This window comes from Sabethes cyaneus, chromosome 3, assembly GCF_943734655.1.
Source record: "Sabethes cyaneus chromosome 3, idSabCyanKW18_F2, whole genome shotgun sequence".
Lineage (NCBI taxonomy): Eukaryota > Metazoa > Arthropoda > Insecta > Diptera > Culicidae > Sabethes > Sabethes cyaneus.
The window spans coordinates 207,668,585-207,683,764 of NC_071355.1; the positions used below are offsets into that span (position 1 = coordinate 207,668,585).

A 15,180-nucleotide genomic window follows, 5' to 3' on the forward strand; every position below is an offset into this window, starting at 1 on the left:
ATATTAATAATACTCTGCTTGCTTGTGTGTGTCTTGATTATATTGATCGGTTTAAAAATTTAGCCCGAGAATGGAATTATTTTGTGTTCGTGTGTGGCCGCCTTTTGCGAGGCAGGCCACAGTTTCGAAGCTTTTATTTTGGATGAAAGGTGCTGGAATTGCATATTTAATAACACCGACGGAAAATATTAACTGCCCTTACGTTCGATTAACATATACTATAGACTTCAAAATCAATCGAAGTTCTTAATATATCTGCTATGTATTTGCAAATTGACGTTATCACTTCGATCCGAATGGACCATAGCAGCTGGATGACGCGACGACGGTCGCGGTTCGTTCGGCCATTTCTAAAAACAGTCCAACTCGTGCGGCCGAACGAAACCGAGCGTCGCCAGTGCGGTAATAATTGTAAAACTGGAAACACTAATCATAAGGCCAAATATAAAAAAATAAATTATGTGATCTTTGAAGAAAGCCTATTCGGTATGAGCATCGACACTTATGTACAGTTAATCAGTTAATCAGATTCAAGTATGAAGAGAATATTTCTTTGTTCTATTTTTTGTAACGGAAAAAGTTGACTCAAAAGGCTAAAAATTCTCAAAGATCTCATATTTTCAGTTCTCCTTTTATCCATAAATATTTATATAATTTCTGTTATACTCATTGTTAATAATTATTTACATAAGTTCAGTCTCAATCAGTGTTTTCTTTTGTGTCTCTGTGTGTTGTTTCGTTTTAAAATATTACTTGTAATGATTTTACACATTTGTTTCATCCGATAGGGAAGCCTCACGCTCGTCGTTTGAACCAGCAAACACAATGGCAGGTTGGCGGGGGATGCATTTTTCCCCTCTACATAACGTTCAAACACGATGGGGCTTTAGCCCTTTTGCAAAAAAAAAAAACAAATCCGCTGTAGCAGTGGAATGAAGCTTTGGCTTAATTTGGTTTGCTCTTAAGGACGCTATCGAAAAGTAAGTCAATTTTTAGCCGATTATGAAGGTTTCATGCTAAAGGAAGGTTGATTTTGCCGCTAAAATGGCGATAGTGTGAGGGGGAAAATATTTACGCCGTTCGTTTGAGGCCATCCAGTTGCTGCACCAGGGACTCTTCGTTGGTTACGAACCGTTTCTGAACTCGTGAATCCTGGTGCTTCTGGTTGTCTAGCTGCAAAGCCAATTCAGCACCCTGGGGAGAGAGATGAGAACAAAAAAATATGCTAAAAATGCTGTGCTAAATGGAGTAAAATAAAATCAGAATCGTAAAACATTAAACAAGCTGATATGCGTGTACAGATAGCGGATGAAATATTTGATTCATAGATTCATCAAAGTCTTAATTGCTAAACAGCAGCCAATCACTTTTTATATGATATTCACAAGAATTTTCAATAAAAATTAACAATTTCTGCTTGATTATGCTTGATCTATGGCAGTGCTGGTCTATCGCACTCAAATATATTTAATTGTGCTTCTCAATACTCAAATGTATAGTGTTCGACTTCAAATTATTGTTCATCACGTCTGTGAAGCGTGATGAAAAATTAAATTTGAAAATTGTTGGTTCAAAACTGTTTGCGTTGATCGACAATTTAATGTATATTTTATACAGCTAAAATGCTAAAATTCTCAACATATGATAAAACACCAATGATTACCAATGTCTTGAAACGGTCTCAGGCAAAGCGCAAGACTAGACATGACATGTTCCCGTGAGTACCGAGCAGTTCCATGTAATTCTCAGCAATCTGCGATGGCCATATACTCATACCACCATACAGTTAAGTTACAATTTTAACCAACATTCATCAGCAATGGAGTGCAAAACTGTCCCAAAGTTCTATATAATTTTCAAAACAATTTTAATACCATGATTTCAACGACATATGCTTTCCGACTTATCTTAGTAGACTGTAGCCTGCCGTAATACGGCCACCTACTCAGTCCGTTATTCGCTTTCCCAAATCTTCGAGGCAAGTGACTTAAGCGCCACCTCGTGAGAGGTTCACTTGCCACGTTCAGGCTTGCTCGGCCAGAGGCTCCGCCTCAGTGCGGGTCAGTTCGGTTGCTACAAGACTTTCACATATTTGAAAAGTTTTGTGAAAAATTCTTTTCAGATAATATTTTGTCTGAATTACTAAAAACATTTGCTTTCGTTTTTATAAAAAATATATTTTTTCTACGTGTTCGTGCCTGCGATATGAGATATGGTGGTGTCGCTACTTGACTTGACGCTAAGCGATGACGGCATCTGACAGCTGTTTCTACCGCACTTACCGAGGAGATAACCATCTTTCATCTGTGCGACAGAAACAAAGGTAGCCACACACCATTATCGTTAAGAAAGTATGTGGAGAATGGTAAATTGAAAGAGCGCAACAAAACTGAATGTTAATCTATCCAATAAATGAATGGCGCGGTGGTGTAATGGTATCACACTCGACCAGCGATCGAGAGTTGTGGCGTTTAAGTCCCACTTGCCCTAATTCAACATTTTTGGTCTATATACCGACAAAATAATAATTTTTCGTATCATACATTTACTCTCCTTTCAAAAAAGAAAAGTTTACGTGATGACCTCCATGCCAAGTAACAACGTAAGTTTTATTGAACTCTTATTGTGGTTTTTATGACTAATTTTGGTCATAAAAGCCTTCAAAAAGTGTAATAAAACCCAAATTGTTGCTTAGGTAAAGTCATGTAAAAAAAGAAAAAATGCTTTACCTAACAAAAAAAACTATCACATATTTTGGGCGATTTTAATCGGAATCCAAATCATTTTGTTTCTGACCGAAATTTTTCGAATCATTTGCTTTTACGTTCAAAAAACGTGTTTTCTTTTTCAGCCTTGTTAGGTCTTTTGAAGCAGTTCCATTATATTAATCGAAATTCGGAAACATTTTGTTCTTCGGGCAAGTCAGACAAATTTTTCAAAAACATACAATTTTTTTTGTAGAACTCAAACAAAATTAAACTTTACGCATAATTTTGCACAAATTTTCACATATGAACTTTTTCATAAACCCGGCCGTCCATCGATAGCTCTTCACCAGATTTTAGGGCATAATTTTAGTTATCTTTTAAAAACAAATTAGACAAATCGAAGGGGGTGGTTTTGAGATAATTGACATTTTATGATTTTTAGCATGGTTCTGAAAAGTTTCATTCAGTGTAATTTTTTCTGAAAATATATTTAATTTCCTACAACTTTTCTTTTGACGTCATTTTGATCAAATAAGTAGTTTTCAAGGTATGGTTTTTTGAAAAACTTAATCTCATTTCATAATACGCCCTTTTGAACAGTTACTCTTGACGAAAAAAATCAACACATCAGAAAAATTTCATTCCAATCAAAAATAGTCGAGTCAAAAATGGTCTTATTTTCAGCGTTTTGAGCTGGAATTTCTCTAACGGCTTTTGCGTTTTGCAGGATTTTTAAAATCCTTAATCCTTAATTTAGAATAATTTTTTTCTGCAGTGTTTTCAGGCCCTTTGAAGTTTTTTTCAGCAATCTGAAGAGATATTCAAGATTATGTTCCGGCCTGTGTTTTTACAGCGATTCGAAATTCCGGATTATTTTCTAATCTTGGCTAGAATGTAGAAGCCTTTCCTAGCAATTAATAAAATACAGTAATGTTTCGATTTTGTCAGCTCCCGATTATGTCTACCGCCGATTTTGTCTACCCCCAATTTTATAGCTTTTTATCTTGATTTATTATTTATGATTTATAATTCTGATTCTCTGAGGAGAGTTTTTAAGTAAAATGATGCCTTCTTGCGAGTAATTCGGGCATTAAGGGGGTAAAATTAGGGTATTTTTGCAGTAAAACTTCTATACGTCCTAAACAAGCAAAGATAGTGGTGTACTATATTCAGCAATGTTGTGTATTTTTACTATTTGTACAACTTTGTAAAACATAACAAAGTCATACAACAACTACAAAAACAGCTAAAATAGAAAAACTGATTTTAACGATTTTTCATTTATGACAAATAGGATTTTTCTATCTTTGCTGAAGAGATAGAAGGTTACCGTCTTCAGCAAAATTTCTTGTAATAATATGCTGTAAAACTTAGCAGAACACATCAATGTGTTATATTGAAACTAAAAAAAAAATTTTTTTAATGCACTTTTAGGGGGATTAATCAAAATTCAATCGGAATTCAAATTCCGTTGGACGATAGAACTTTTAATTTTAAGAAATTCTTCCAAAGGTTCCATAAACCTAAAACCAAGTTTTCCCGTTCAAAGCTAATGCGCACCAAAAAGGTTCTGGGCCATTGTGCTGTGCCCGGTTTATTGAGCTTTCGGTTGACCAATTGAGGGTTAGAATTTAATTTTTAGTAAAAGTCTTCGATATTGAAAGTTCTTAAGTCTTGAATTTAGAAATTTTTTTCCCGATTTTGTCAGCCCAAAATTTAACATTGGGCTGACAAAATCGGAACATTACTGTAATAAAATGTCGGAAAGAGCTATTGTTCAGCCTTTTTTCCACGTTTAGAAGTGTAATCTTGCATATTTGTGCACTTTTTTCTTTCCCGGTGCAATTGTCAAATAATGTAAAATCTGTCTTCTGTGGTGGCCGGTTATTTAAATTAATTTAAGGTGAAATTAGTCGTCATCGATTCTGCCAATTTCAAAAGCAGTTTTTTTGTTTGAAACAAAAATTCTGTTCATGAAAATATATTCGCTGTGTTCAGATTGGCAAGAAGAATGCAGTATTTACATTTTTATAAATAGAATCCCGTTTTTGGGCCCACTGCTTCCGAAATTGGGCTCTCCGACGAAAAGTTGATGACTGCTTTAATGACATTCCCGTTAACGGATATGGTGGTATGATTAAAATAATGATGAAAATCACGAGAGAGTGGTGACGAGTCCAATTATGATGAAGAACCGAACGTTACCGACGGCATATGATGAAGGTTTGCTGGGGGATTTCCTTAATCGGTCTTTAGAAACATTTTTCAGCGGATTTTGGGTGAAATTTGGGATCACTTTCTTCTTCAGCCTTTTGTGGCTTTTAGAAGTGTTGTTCAGCGATTTAAGTCGAAACTCGCAATCATTTTCTATTCCGCCTTTTTTGGCATTTGGAAACGGCTATATGAGGTGATATTAGGATTTTATTCGTGATTAAGGACCATTTTCTTTTTTGGCCTTGGCTAGATTGTTGAAACGGTTTTACCAATATTAATAGAATTTCAGGAAGATATTCTTATTCAGTCTTTTCTCAGCGTTTAGAAAGGTGTTCTAGCAATTTTGAATATATTTTTTGTTTCCAGGATGGTTGACAAATAATGCAAAATTTGTTTTCCCTAGTGTCCTATATTTTATCAAATTTATCGGATGTTTTCATGGCTAAAAAAATGGGAAACTAGGATAGAAATGGTGATGAAGAATCCAATTGTGATGATATGCCGAACTTTACCGACGGCATATCTGATGAAGACTTTCTGGGGAATTTTCTTAACCGTTATTTAGAAACGTTTTTCAGCGAATTTGGGTGAAATTTGGGATTCTCCTGACCTTCAGATGACAGAAGTGTTGTTCTGCGATTTTAGTAAAAATCAGAATTTTTTTCAGTCTTTTCTGGTATTTGGAAGCGGTTTCATGCCTCCCACAATTGGTCAATCGGAATGAGAAGTTTAGCGTTTCCCATGTTACTTTTTACCTTTGTGAGATATTCAGAAGCGTTGTTCAGCGATTTTAGTCGAAATTCAGAATCATTTTTGCTGCTGAATTTTAAATTTGGGATCATTTTCCTCTACAGTTTTTTTTTACCCTTAGTAGCATTATTTAGCAATATCGGACAAATTTTGAGACTATTTTTCTTGCCGTATTCGCCAGCCTCTAAAGAGAGGTTTCTTAACCATTTTATGCAAAGTTGTGGATCAATTCCTTCTTCAATCTTCTCTGACCATGTACAGAGATTTTTTCAGCCTTTCCAGAATTTCAATGAAAGCATTTTTATTTCACGTTTTGAATTTTGCAGACCTTTCGAAGCAAAAATTTTAACATTTTCTATTAAAATTTAAGGTGATTTTCCTTTTCGGCTATCTTGCGCCTTTAAAAGAAACTTTTAGAAGTGTCAAAATTTGGGATTTTTTTTTCTTTAAACCTTTTTCTGACCTTTAAAAGTATTTTTTCGGTCATTTAAAGCGATACCCTAATTTTCAAGCTTTTTCCGGGCGTAAAAGTACGTTTAGTAATTTTAGGCGAAATTCGAAATTCATTTCGCAGTTCGACTTTTCTGATTTTTATTGAAAATCGAGATGCTCTCCTTCTTCAGCTTTTCCCGGGTTATTAATGGCTTTTGCCACAATGATGTTGTATCCATATTTAGGATGATTTTCTTCTTCGGTCAGCGTTATTCAGCAATCTTAGGTAAAAAATGGATTATTTTCAGTTTTAGTCTAATCTAGTTAGAATTGTTTTTTTTTTGGAAATTCAGGATGACTTTCTTCTTTAGCCTTTTCTGATCTTCAGGAGCGTTATAAGTGATTTTAAACGAAATTTGTGACGAATTTTGTCTGAAGTTTATTGAATCACATAAGAAACGTTTTTTTAAAATCAGTTTTGATCCAGATTCGAGATGATTCTCTGACCTATGAAAGCAATTTTCGTGATTTGAATCAAAATTCGCGATGATTTGCTTCAATAGCTCTTTTTGAAATTTACAACTATTATTCAGCGAATTTGAACAAAATTTAGGATCATCTAGTTATTCAGCTTTGTTGTAGCATTTTTTTTATCAATTTTTATCGACATTTCTGAAGGATTTCTTTTTCAGCCTTTTTCTTAAAGCCTTGTTCAGGGAATTTGGACGAAATGCAGGATCATTTTCTTCTTCAGATGAGTAGGTAATTTTCGCTGAAACGGGGCCACTACTGACAGAAATATTGTAACTTTTTTACTTGGTTGGTTGAAAATGGTCAAAAAATGAGAATTACACTTTTAATACCTCGAACCAATGGACCCGTCGTTTGCCGAGGGGCCCGAAAGATTCAAAAAAGGTTGAATTTTCAGCAAACCTTGATACCTATAACACGTGATATTTCCTAAATTTGCTATGAAACAACTAACAAATGTCATGGTTTCGTAAAGAAGAAGAACAAGGCTTGCAAATGGAGTAATTTTTTTTGGTGGCCATCTTGGATTTGGTCACCAAATTGGATTTTATTAAAAAATTGCCGTTTTCGTCATGAGCCCTTCAACTGATTTTCATTTTAAAGCAACCATTGGAAAGCTAAGAATAAATGCTGCATGAAACACTTATAAAATAAGGTAAGCATTGGCATTTACTAAATGAAACAACCAGTTATCTGTAGCAAGGTTCGCAATTTTCATCTAATTATTGTGATATTTCTAAAATTTGATAGAGGAAGAATAGGATTTTCGAATGAAGTAAAAAAATGGCGTCTATATTGGATTTTACCGCTATGCTAGATTTTATCAAAAAATCGTCATTTTCGTCATGATTTTCCCAACCGATTTCAATTTCAAGACTACCATTAGAAAGCTGATGAAACTCGACATTATTTGCCACTACAGCCTTTTGTTTCCTTAGGTTGTTAGTTAATTTTGGCTGAGGGTTTTAGACAGACAAATTTCATAGAAATTTTCACATTCTAAACTTTAGAATCTAGTGCATGTTGAGTTGCAACAGCCATCATGCAAATTTGTTCAGAATAGTTTGGATGCTTGTTTTGAATAAAGTTTTGATTCAGCCGTCATATTAAGATTCTTTTCAATTCAAAATACAGGAAAAAAAATGCCACTCACCTCCAGATTCTGCTGCATGTCGATGATCTTCTTGATCGTGTCGTACACACTGCTGGGCTTCACCTTGACGGGCTTAGCCTGGGCCACCCCATTCACGACGGTACCGGCCGGGTGGTGTCCCTTCGGCTGCTTTTGCAGTGCGTTCAGGTTGGCAAACGGATTGCGTACCGGAGCGGCGGGCCGCGGAACCGCTACCTCCTTTTGGCCGTTATGGGTCTGCGTCTGCGCTTGCGACGGGGGCTTTGCTGAAGTAGTCAGCAGAGGTGCTACCGTTACGGCCATTGAGGGAGCCACCGTGGGAGCCGCTGTCGTAGGTGCCGAAGTGAAGGGAAACATGGGGAAAGCTACCTTTTTCGGCTGCACGTTTCGCTTCCGGTCCCAGTGGCTCCAGTTGTTGTCGTCGTACTCGTTCTCGTAATCGTAGCTGCTGTACGATGGACTGTCTTGCTGCCAGTTGTCCGTGTTTCCGTACTGTTGATAGTCGCTGGACATCGAACGTTGCTGTTGTTGTTTAGTGTCTAGGATAGGATCGGACGTTGAAGGTTCGTCCTGGTATTGTTTGAACGATTGCTGGAACTGCGGCTGGTGTAACTGTGGCTGTTGGGCTACTCGACTGTTCTTTTGCTGGTGGATAAGTGACTTCAGTTCTTGAACTTCTTCGTCATCTTCTAGAGCGTTCTTAGCCATACTGTTCCGCAAGCTAGTGATTTTGCTAAGAGTACTGCGACTGTCGCTATTAGCATTGTTGTAGGGATTGATATAGCTACTGTAACTGTTGCCATTGTCGGCATATGGTGCATCGTAGTAGTCTGGCTCCCCCACATCGTATTCATCATATTCTTCAGCAGAATCAGGCTGATTGTTGCGTAGTGAGTTCATCTGTTTATTGTACATGATGAGATTTCGCAGGAACGTGGAATCGGCAGAATGCCGTGCTGGGCTTTCGTACCACTGCTCTTGTCCTACGGGCATGTAGTCACGGGCTCTTTCTCGCTCGTCTTCTTGCAACATTTCCTCATGAAGGTCATCCAATGGGTTGTTGGATTCCCGATCATCGGAGTAGCTGTAGCTGGGAGCATGGGCGTAGTAATACGGAGTTGGTTTGTACTCACCACGATATGTCGGAAGCCCGTACGAAGGGTAGCGATCTTGCCGCTGGTGTCTTCGATGCACAGGAGGAACGTAGTAATAGTTACTATTGTAGTAGCCACTGTCGTCGTAGTAATCCGCCGATGATGGATTCATCGAGTACGAAGGCATCGCCATCGTGTATTGTGGCGGACTTTCGTAGTATTGCGGAACAATTGGATATGCCGGCATCGAAAGTGAACTTCCGTAATTGCTGGGTGGGAGCAGGTTTGCTCTGGTGTACCGCTTAGTGCCAAAAACTGGATAGTTTAGTGATGCGCTTGCAAGCGCCATTAGGCCGAACAAAGGCAACAGGAAAGTATACATCGTCGTTGCACGTACACCTGTTGAGGAAGACATGAGAGAAAAAAAGAAAATTGTGCATTCTGATGCGGGTATGACATATCCGTCGGCAAAACGACGCAATTGATGGCGGCAGCATAGAGTTGCCCGCGAAAAAAAGAAGGTGAAAAGCCAACATCTGTGCGGGGCTAAGTTTGCGGATGGAGGTTCAAGTAACATAACACTCATAACACTTGCACTATTGACTGACGCTTTGTGCCCTGACGCCAGTCGCATTGTACAGTTGAAGGACATTGAAAGGAGTAACGATAAGCGCTGCTGGTCGAGCGCCGTCGGCCGCGGCCCTGATGGTGGTGGATTGGTGTCGGGACGAGCGGTATTTGCGTCATCGCTGCTAGACAAAGACGGATAAACATGGCCTCGGTTGGCCTTCGGGCACGGATGGTGATGAGACCGATAGAATGCTACCGGCACTAGAGGAAAATAGAAAGAGAGTGAGAGGGAGATAGAGCAAAGAGGGTCGCTCTGTCTGCATTAATAGTTGATTCTCATCCAGCCGAACGGGTGTTATGAATCCGTAGTTTTTATTTCGCCATAATCATTATCATTATTTTTCCTCTAGTGTCCGAAAGCAAACCTGCGTCAGTGACAGCACCACGACCACCAATGGGGAAGAGCAGACTATTTTGCCTGCTTCATGGGAGCCTCGGAGGTATTTTGCTCGAACGTCGCACATGGGGCAGGATATTACTTTTAGCCTAAATAGAAAAAAATATGCGCGGCTATTTTGGGATTTGCCAATTACGAATGGATGGCAGTTGACAATTACGGCCAGCAATATGCCAATTGGAAACAAATCAGTGTCGATTGCTGGACAATTAGACTACCGTAACTGAAAGAAATATTTACTCCAGTACCGGTTGTACTATTTTTGGTTCCATTTGAGGTATCTCTGACAGCGTACTCAAATGATGTAATATGATTGTAATAATTCAAACATTACTTTAACGCGAAGTGACTTGGTAAAAGTTTAAACGTGTTATCGAACTTGCTTGATTTGAGCTAAATTTTGAAAAATTGTTTATTTTAGACCACAAATTGGGTTTCCCATGTTGAAGTCGGTTGGACCACCCGTTGATCAAAAATACTACTTTTTTTTTAACAAAAAAGGCCCGTTTTTTCTAATCTGTTCTAAATTCTTGTTGGGTTTATAAAAAAAAAACTTTGTTAGACCGGCATCGAGGTCAACTAAGAGGCCAAATTATAACAACATCTAGAAGGCAGGTTTTACATATCGTTTTGTTGAAAGTTACATGAAGATTTCCACAAACTCTACAATATCTCCCCATACTTTGGTATTACTACTGAATACTGAAATTGTCATCCGCATGACAGCGTTTCGGTGAAGAAATTTAACCCTTATTTAAATCTTTGCCATGCAAACTTCATCTAGAAATGGCGAATGTGGGTTTCCCATAAGGACTGCTAATGTTTGTCTATAAGTCTAAAACGAAACCTTATGTCAGACAGTCTTCAAACATTTCACTTTTTTACGCAATTAATTTGCTTATCGTAAAATTACCGACCGAATAAGTTAAAAGCTCCAGACTTATAAGTTGACTTATAAGTTCCACCACCACGAGACTTCTAATTGTCATTGAGGATAAAATTGAACTTAAAATTAAACTTATAAATTGAAATTGAATTTAACTAAAAAGACATGAAATTGGGTTTAAAATCGGAAGTCAAATCGGAATTAAATTAGACTTTTTTTTTTGCTTGATTATAGTCACTTTAACAATTTAGGTCATTCGTGACTTCTGCGGGGTTGGGATTTGAACCCGGGTCCTCGGCGTGAGAGGCGTGAATGCTAACCAGAAATTTACCTTAAAATAGAACATCACATTGGAGTTGAAATTGGACCTCAATTTGGCTTGAAATTGTATGTAATTACACTTGAAATTGGCATTAAAATCAGACTTCAATTTGGAGATGAAATTGGAATTGGAATATAGTTAGGTTTGAATTTGTCCTTAAAGTGGGACATTAAATTGGACCACAAACAAGCTGAAATAGTAGTTGAGTTCGGACTTGTTATCGGACTAGATTAGATTCGAAATTACATTTATAATAGGATACTAAACTGGACATGAAATTAGATTTGAACTTGCACTTGGAGTTAGATTTCAAATCGGTTTTGAAATCGGAGTTGGAATTGGAATCAAATCAGACATGAAGTTGAACTCAAAATGGGACACAAAATAGGACTTAAAATAAACTTGAATTGAAATCGAAATTTGAGTAAAATTAGGTTTGGAATTGGACATGAAATTGGTTAAAATCGGAATTCAATTTGACTTGAAATTAGACATGAAATATTACTTGAAATCAAATTAACATGAAATGGAACTTTACTATTCGATAATTGCAAAATTCCAATGAAATCTCTTTTGCTCTTTCTTAACAAATCCGATTGGAATTTTTTTAAATTCTATTTTTATTCGTTTTTTTGTCATCTTTTCATCATCTTTTTGTCATTTTTTTATAGTGTTTTGTCATTGTTTCGGATTTGGTTGTCATTCTTTGCCATTCTTCGTTGTCCTGTTTGTAGCCAGGACAACAAACACGACATAAAAACGACGAAAGTACGCTTTCAAAGCAGTAATTGTAATCGTACTTTTATCGTTTTTCTTTCGTGTTTTCATTATATTTCCGTCGTCTTTTTTTGCATTTTTTGTCGCATTGTTGACGCTTTTTGTCGCGTTTTTGTTTTTCTTTATAGTTTTTGTCCTCTTCTCATCAAGACAGTGAGTAATTCTCGTTGAAACGGCTTCAAATATTCAAACTTTTGTATTTGATTGCTTGAAAATGGTTATAAAATAAGCATTACATTTTTTAACAGTGGACCTTCTTTGCCAAGGGGCCCGACAGTTTGAAAAAAATTAAGTTTTCTGCAAACCTTGAATAAATCCCAAGTTTGATATTTTCTAAATTTGCAATGAAACAACTAACAAATGACATGGTTCTGTAAAGAAGAAGAACAGAACTTTCAAATGGAATAAATAGTTTTTTAGTGGCCATCTTGGATTTGGTCGCCATATTGGATTTTATCAGAAAATCGCCGTTTTCGCCATGGGACCCCAACCGATTGTCATTTTAAGACCATTGAGCTCGGTAGCTGAGAAAACATGCTATATGAAGCATTCACTAATTTTAATGTGCAGTCGAATTAACCCAATTAAATGATTAATTTTCTGCAGTAAGATTTAACGTTAGCTGAGAATTGTAAACTTTGCTACAGATAATCTTTTTTGTTTAGTTAATGCCACTGCGCACCTAATTTAATGAGTGTTTCTTGTAGCATTTTTTCTCAGCTCCCCAATCTTAAAATGGCCTTAAAATGAAAATCGGTTGGAGGGGTTATGGAGAAAATAGCGATTTTTTATAAAATACAACTTCACTAATACCCAGACCGAAATAAAAAAAACCTTTCAGAAGTTTTACTGGATCCACCGTATTCACCAGACTTAGTGTCATTCAAATACTTACTTACTTACTTAATTGGCCTAACGTCTTACGACAAGGTCTGCGCAGTATAGTGTCGTTCAAATATCATTTATTAAAATCGATGCAAGATGATCGCACTGAAATTGTGTACACGGATGTAGTCTACGTTCATTCGGAAACACCAATTTTCCCAGGGATTCTTTCGAAAATTTGTTGTCATTCTTTGTTTCAGACTATGCATCTTTAAATCAATTTGTATAAGAAAATTCAAGAAATTTTTTCCTGCAATCTTGAAGAAATATTATCTAGAAATTTTTCTTAATAGAATTTTGAAGGTAGTAAAAAACTCCAAAGCAAAGTCGGAATAACTAACCCAAGCAACAATGTAAGTTTTATTGTCTTATGGTGGTCTTCAAGACTAATTTTGGTCTTAAATGCCATCATAAGAGTGTAATAAAACCCAAATTGTTACTTGGGAAGTTTTACGTAATGGAAATTGTAAATTTTAACCACTAAAAGATTGGTGATTGGCTAGCAATAGAAACTTTCGGCCTTCTTTGATTATGAAAAACTCTGTGGAAATTTTTTTCCTGGCAATATTTTTCTAGATTGCCGAGCATTTTTAATCAAAAAAGTATAGAGTCAACGAATCTCGTTAATTTTTGAATACTGCTTCCCAATATTGTTTGAATACTGATCCTTTGACCCAAATTTGTTAGATAATTTTGAAAAATTCAGATTTCCTGTCATAAAGATAGAACGGTGCTATCCGTGTTTTTTCATTCATTGACTAAAAAGGATTTTTACCATACCATATCCATATCGACTGTTTATTGGTTAACGATTCTTTTTCATTAAAACAATTCATTATTTATCATTTGGAATTGGAAATGATAAAAAGTGAGTTGGAACTTGTAAATAGTTGAAGTGTTAAATTGATATAATTTTCAAATAATTGGGAACTAGAATAGTTTTGCTTTGTAGTTCTCATAAAAATATCTTAAAATTGATCATTCCAGAAATGGTTTAATACAAAGAAAGTAAATATCTTAATAAGGGTAGATATATGGACACAAATATATATGATGTTGTATAATGTTGTTTTTTTTAGTTTTGTAAAATAAGTACATTGTGTGTTAGTTTTGTGAATGTCATAGATCATAACTAAGTTTTATTATTGTTTGCTATTAGAAAATGAATCAGAAACATCATTACATCACTTTTTTCTCATTTCAGAAGCTGTGCAGCTATTGATTTATTTAGCTCCAATTCTAGAAATATGTGGTATGAACTACCAATTTGGAAAATTGTATAAGACAATAACAGTCCCAGTAATTTTTGCAAACCAGATAGATTCTGGATTGAAGCAATTATACTAAAAAGAAATATGAAACTGCGTTATTAAAGTCGCTATCTCATTAATATTTTTTTGAACGAAAACATTCAGATATTTGCGAAAACGTGATGCGGATTTCGATAATTAAGATTAAATAATAAAACATTATTATTCAACTTACTGTATGAATAAGAAAAGATAATATTGAAACACTCTTTCTCATTTTCGCAGAATTACTCAGCAAATGAAATGATTTTCTTCTAGATAGGTAAATGATTATTATGTTTCGCTGAGGTGCAAATTGTAGCAACATTGGAACCGACGGGCAATGGATAGAGATTTATTTTGAATCTGAAGAAAAACAGTTCCAGTCATTTTCTATTATTTTCTAGCTTATTTTATTTCAACTTCTGGAGAACTGGCTTTATCTAGAACTTGCTCGAGGTCATCGATATTGTGTGTATGATTGGTAGATGCAGCTGGAACTTCAAAAGTTTAATTCGAGCTGACTTGTTGAGTGCACTGGTTTGTTATAAATTAATGTATCCATTTCCAAGAAAGATTATGCATCCTCCTTAACACTTTCAACTCCTAGGTTCCTTTTACTCCCAGGTAGATACGTTGTATTCCGGGCATACTGGAACTGAAACGAAATTGTGAATCCCTTTTTGTAAAGTTTTGCATTGCATTGTTCTGCTGGAACAGGATGGTCCGAATTTTCTGGTTCTGAAACCCGCTGCTCGCGGGACAATACTGTGAGCAAGCGCAGCAGCTCAAGGACCTTTCAGCTCGATGTGGCCTGTAACCGCCTGAAAATGAGTAGCTATTGTTTGTAATCTAATCTAGCTACCAGCTGCTACATCGAGCCTTAATTACCGTAGGTATTTAATATGGATGTAAAATACTGCAGAAAATTAGGAATTAGAAATGCTTTTTGTCGGATGAAGGACATTCATGCCAAAATACGACAGCATTTGAAATTCTTACCAGAGCAACGCTCAACTCAACTGGGTGGCTGTCCCGAAGGCTACTCGAAGTGGGAAATAATTAAACGGAACTCTGCTTCATACATGAGGACTATTTACATATCGCGCTATATTCAATGACTGTGTACTAAA

The 15,180-nt window shown here is 36.3% G+C and overlaps 1 protein-coding gene across 1 annotated transcript; it reads right to left on the bottom strand.

The window, feature by feature from the left end:
• Positions 1 to 1,071: 1,071 nt before the first annotated feature.
• Positions 1,072 to 9,243, bottom strand: LOC128744089 (uncharacterized). The gene is made up of 2 exons (XM_053840863.1): positions 7,789 to 9,243; positions 1,072 to 1,194 (listed from the first exon to the last, which is right to left on the bottom strand). Exons 1-2 carry the CDS (start codon positions 9,241 to 9,243, stop codon positions 1,072 to 1,074), a joined length of 1,578 nt encoding a protein of 525 aa, XP_053696838.1.
• Positions 9,244 to 15,180: the final 5,937 nt, after the last annotated feature.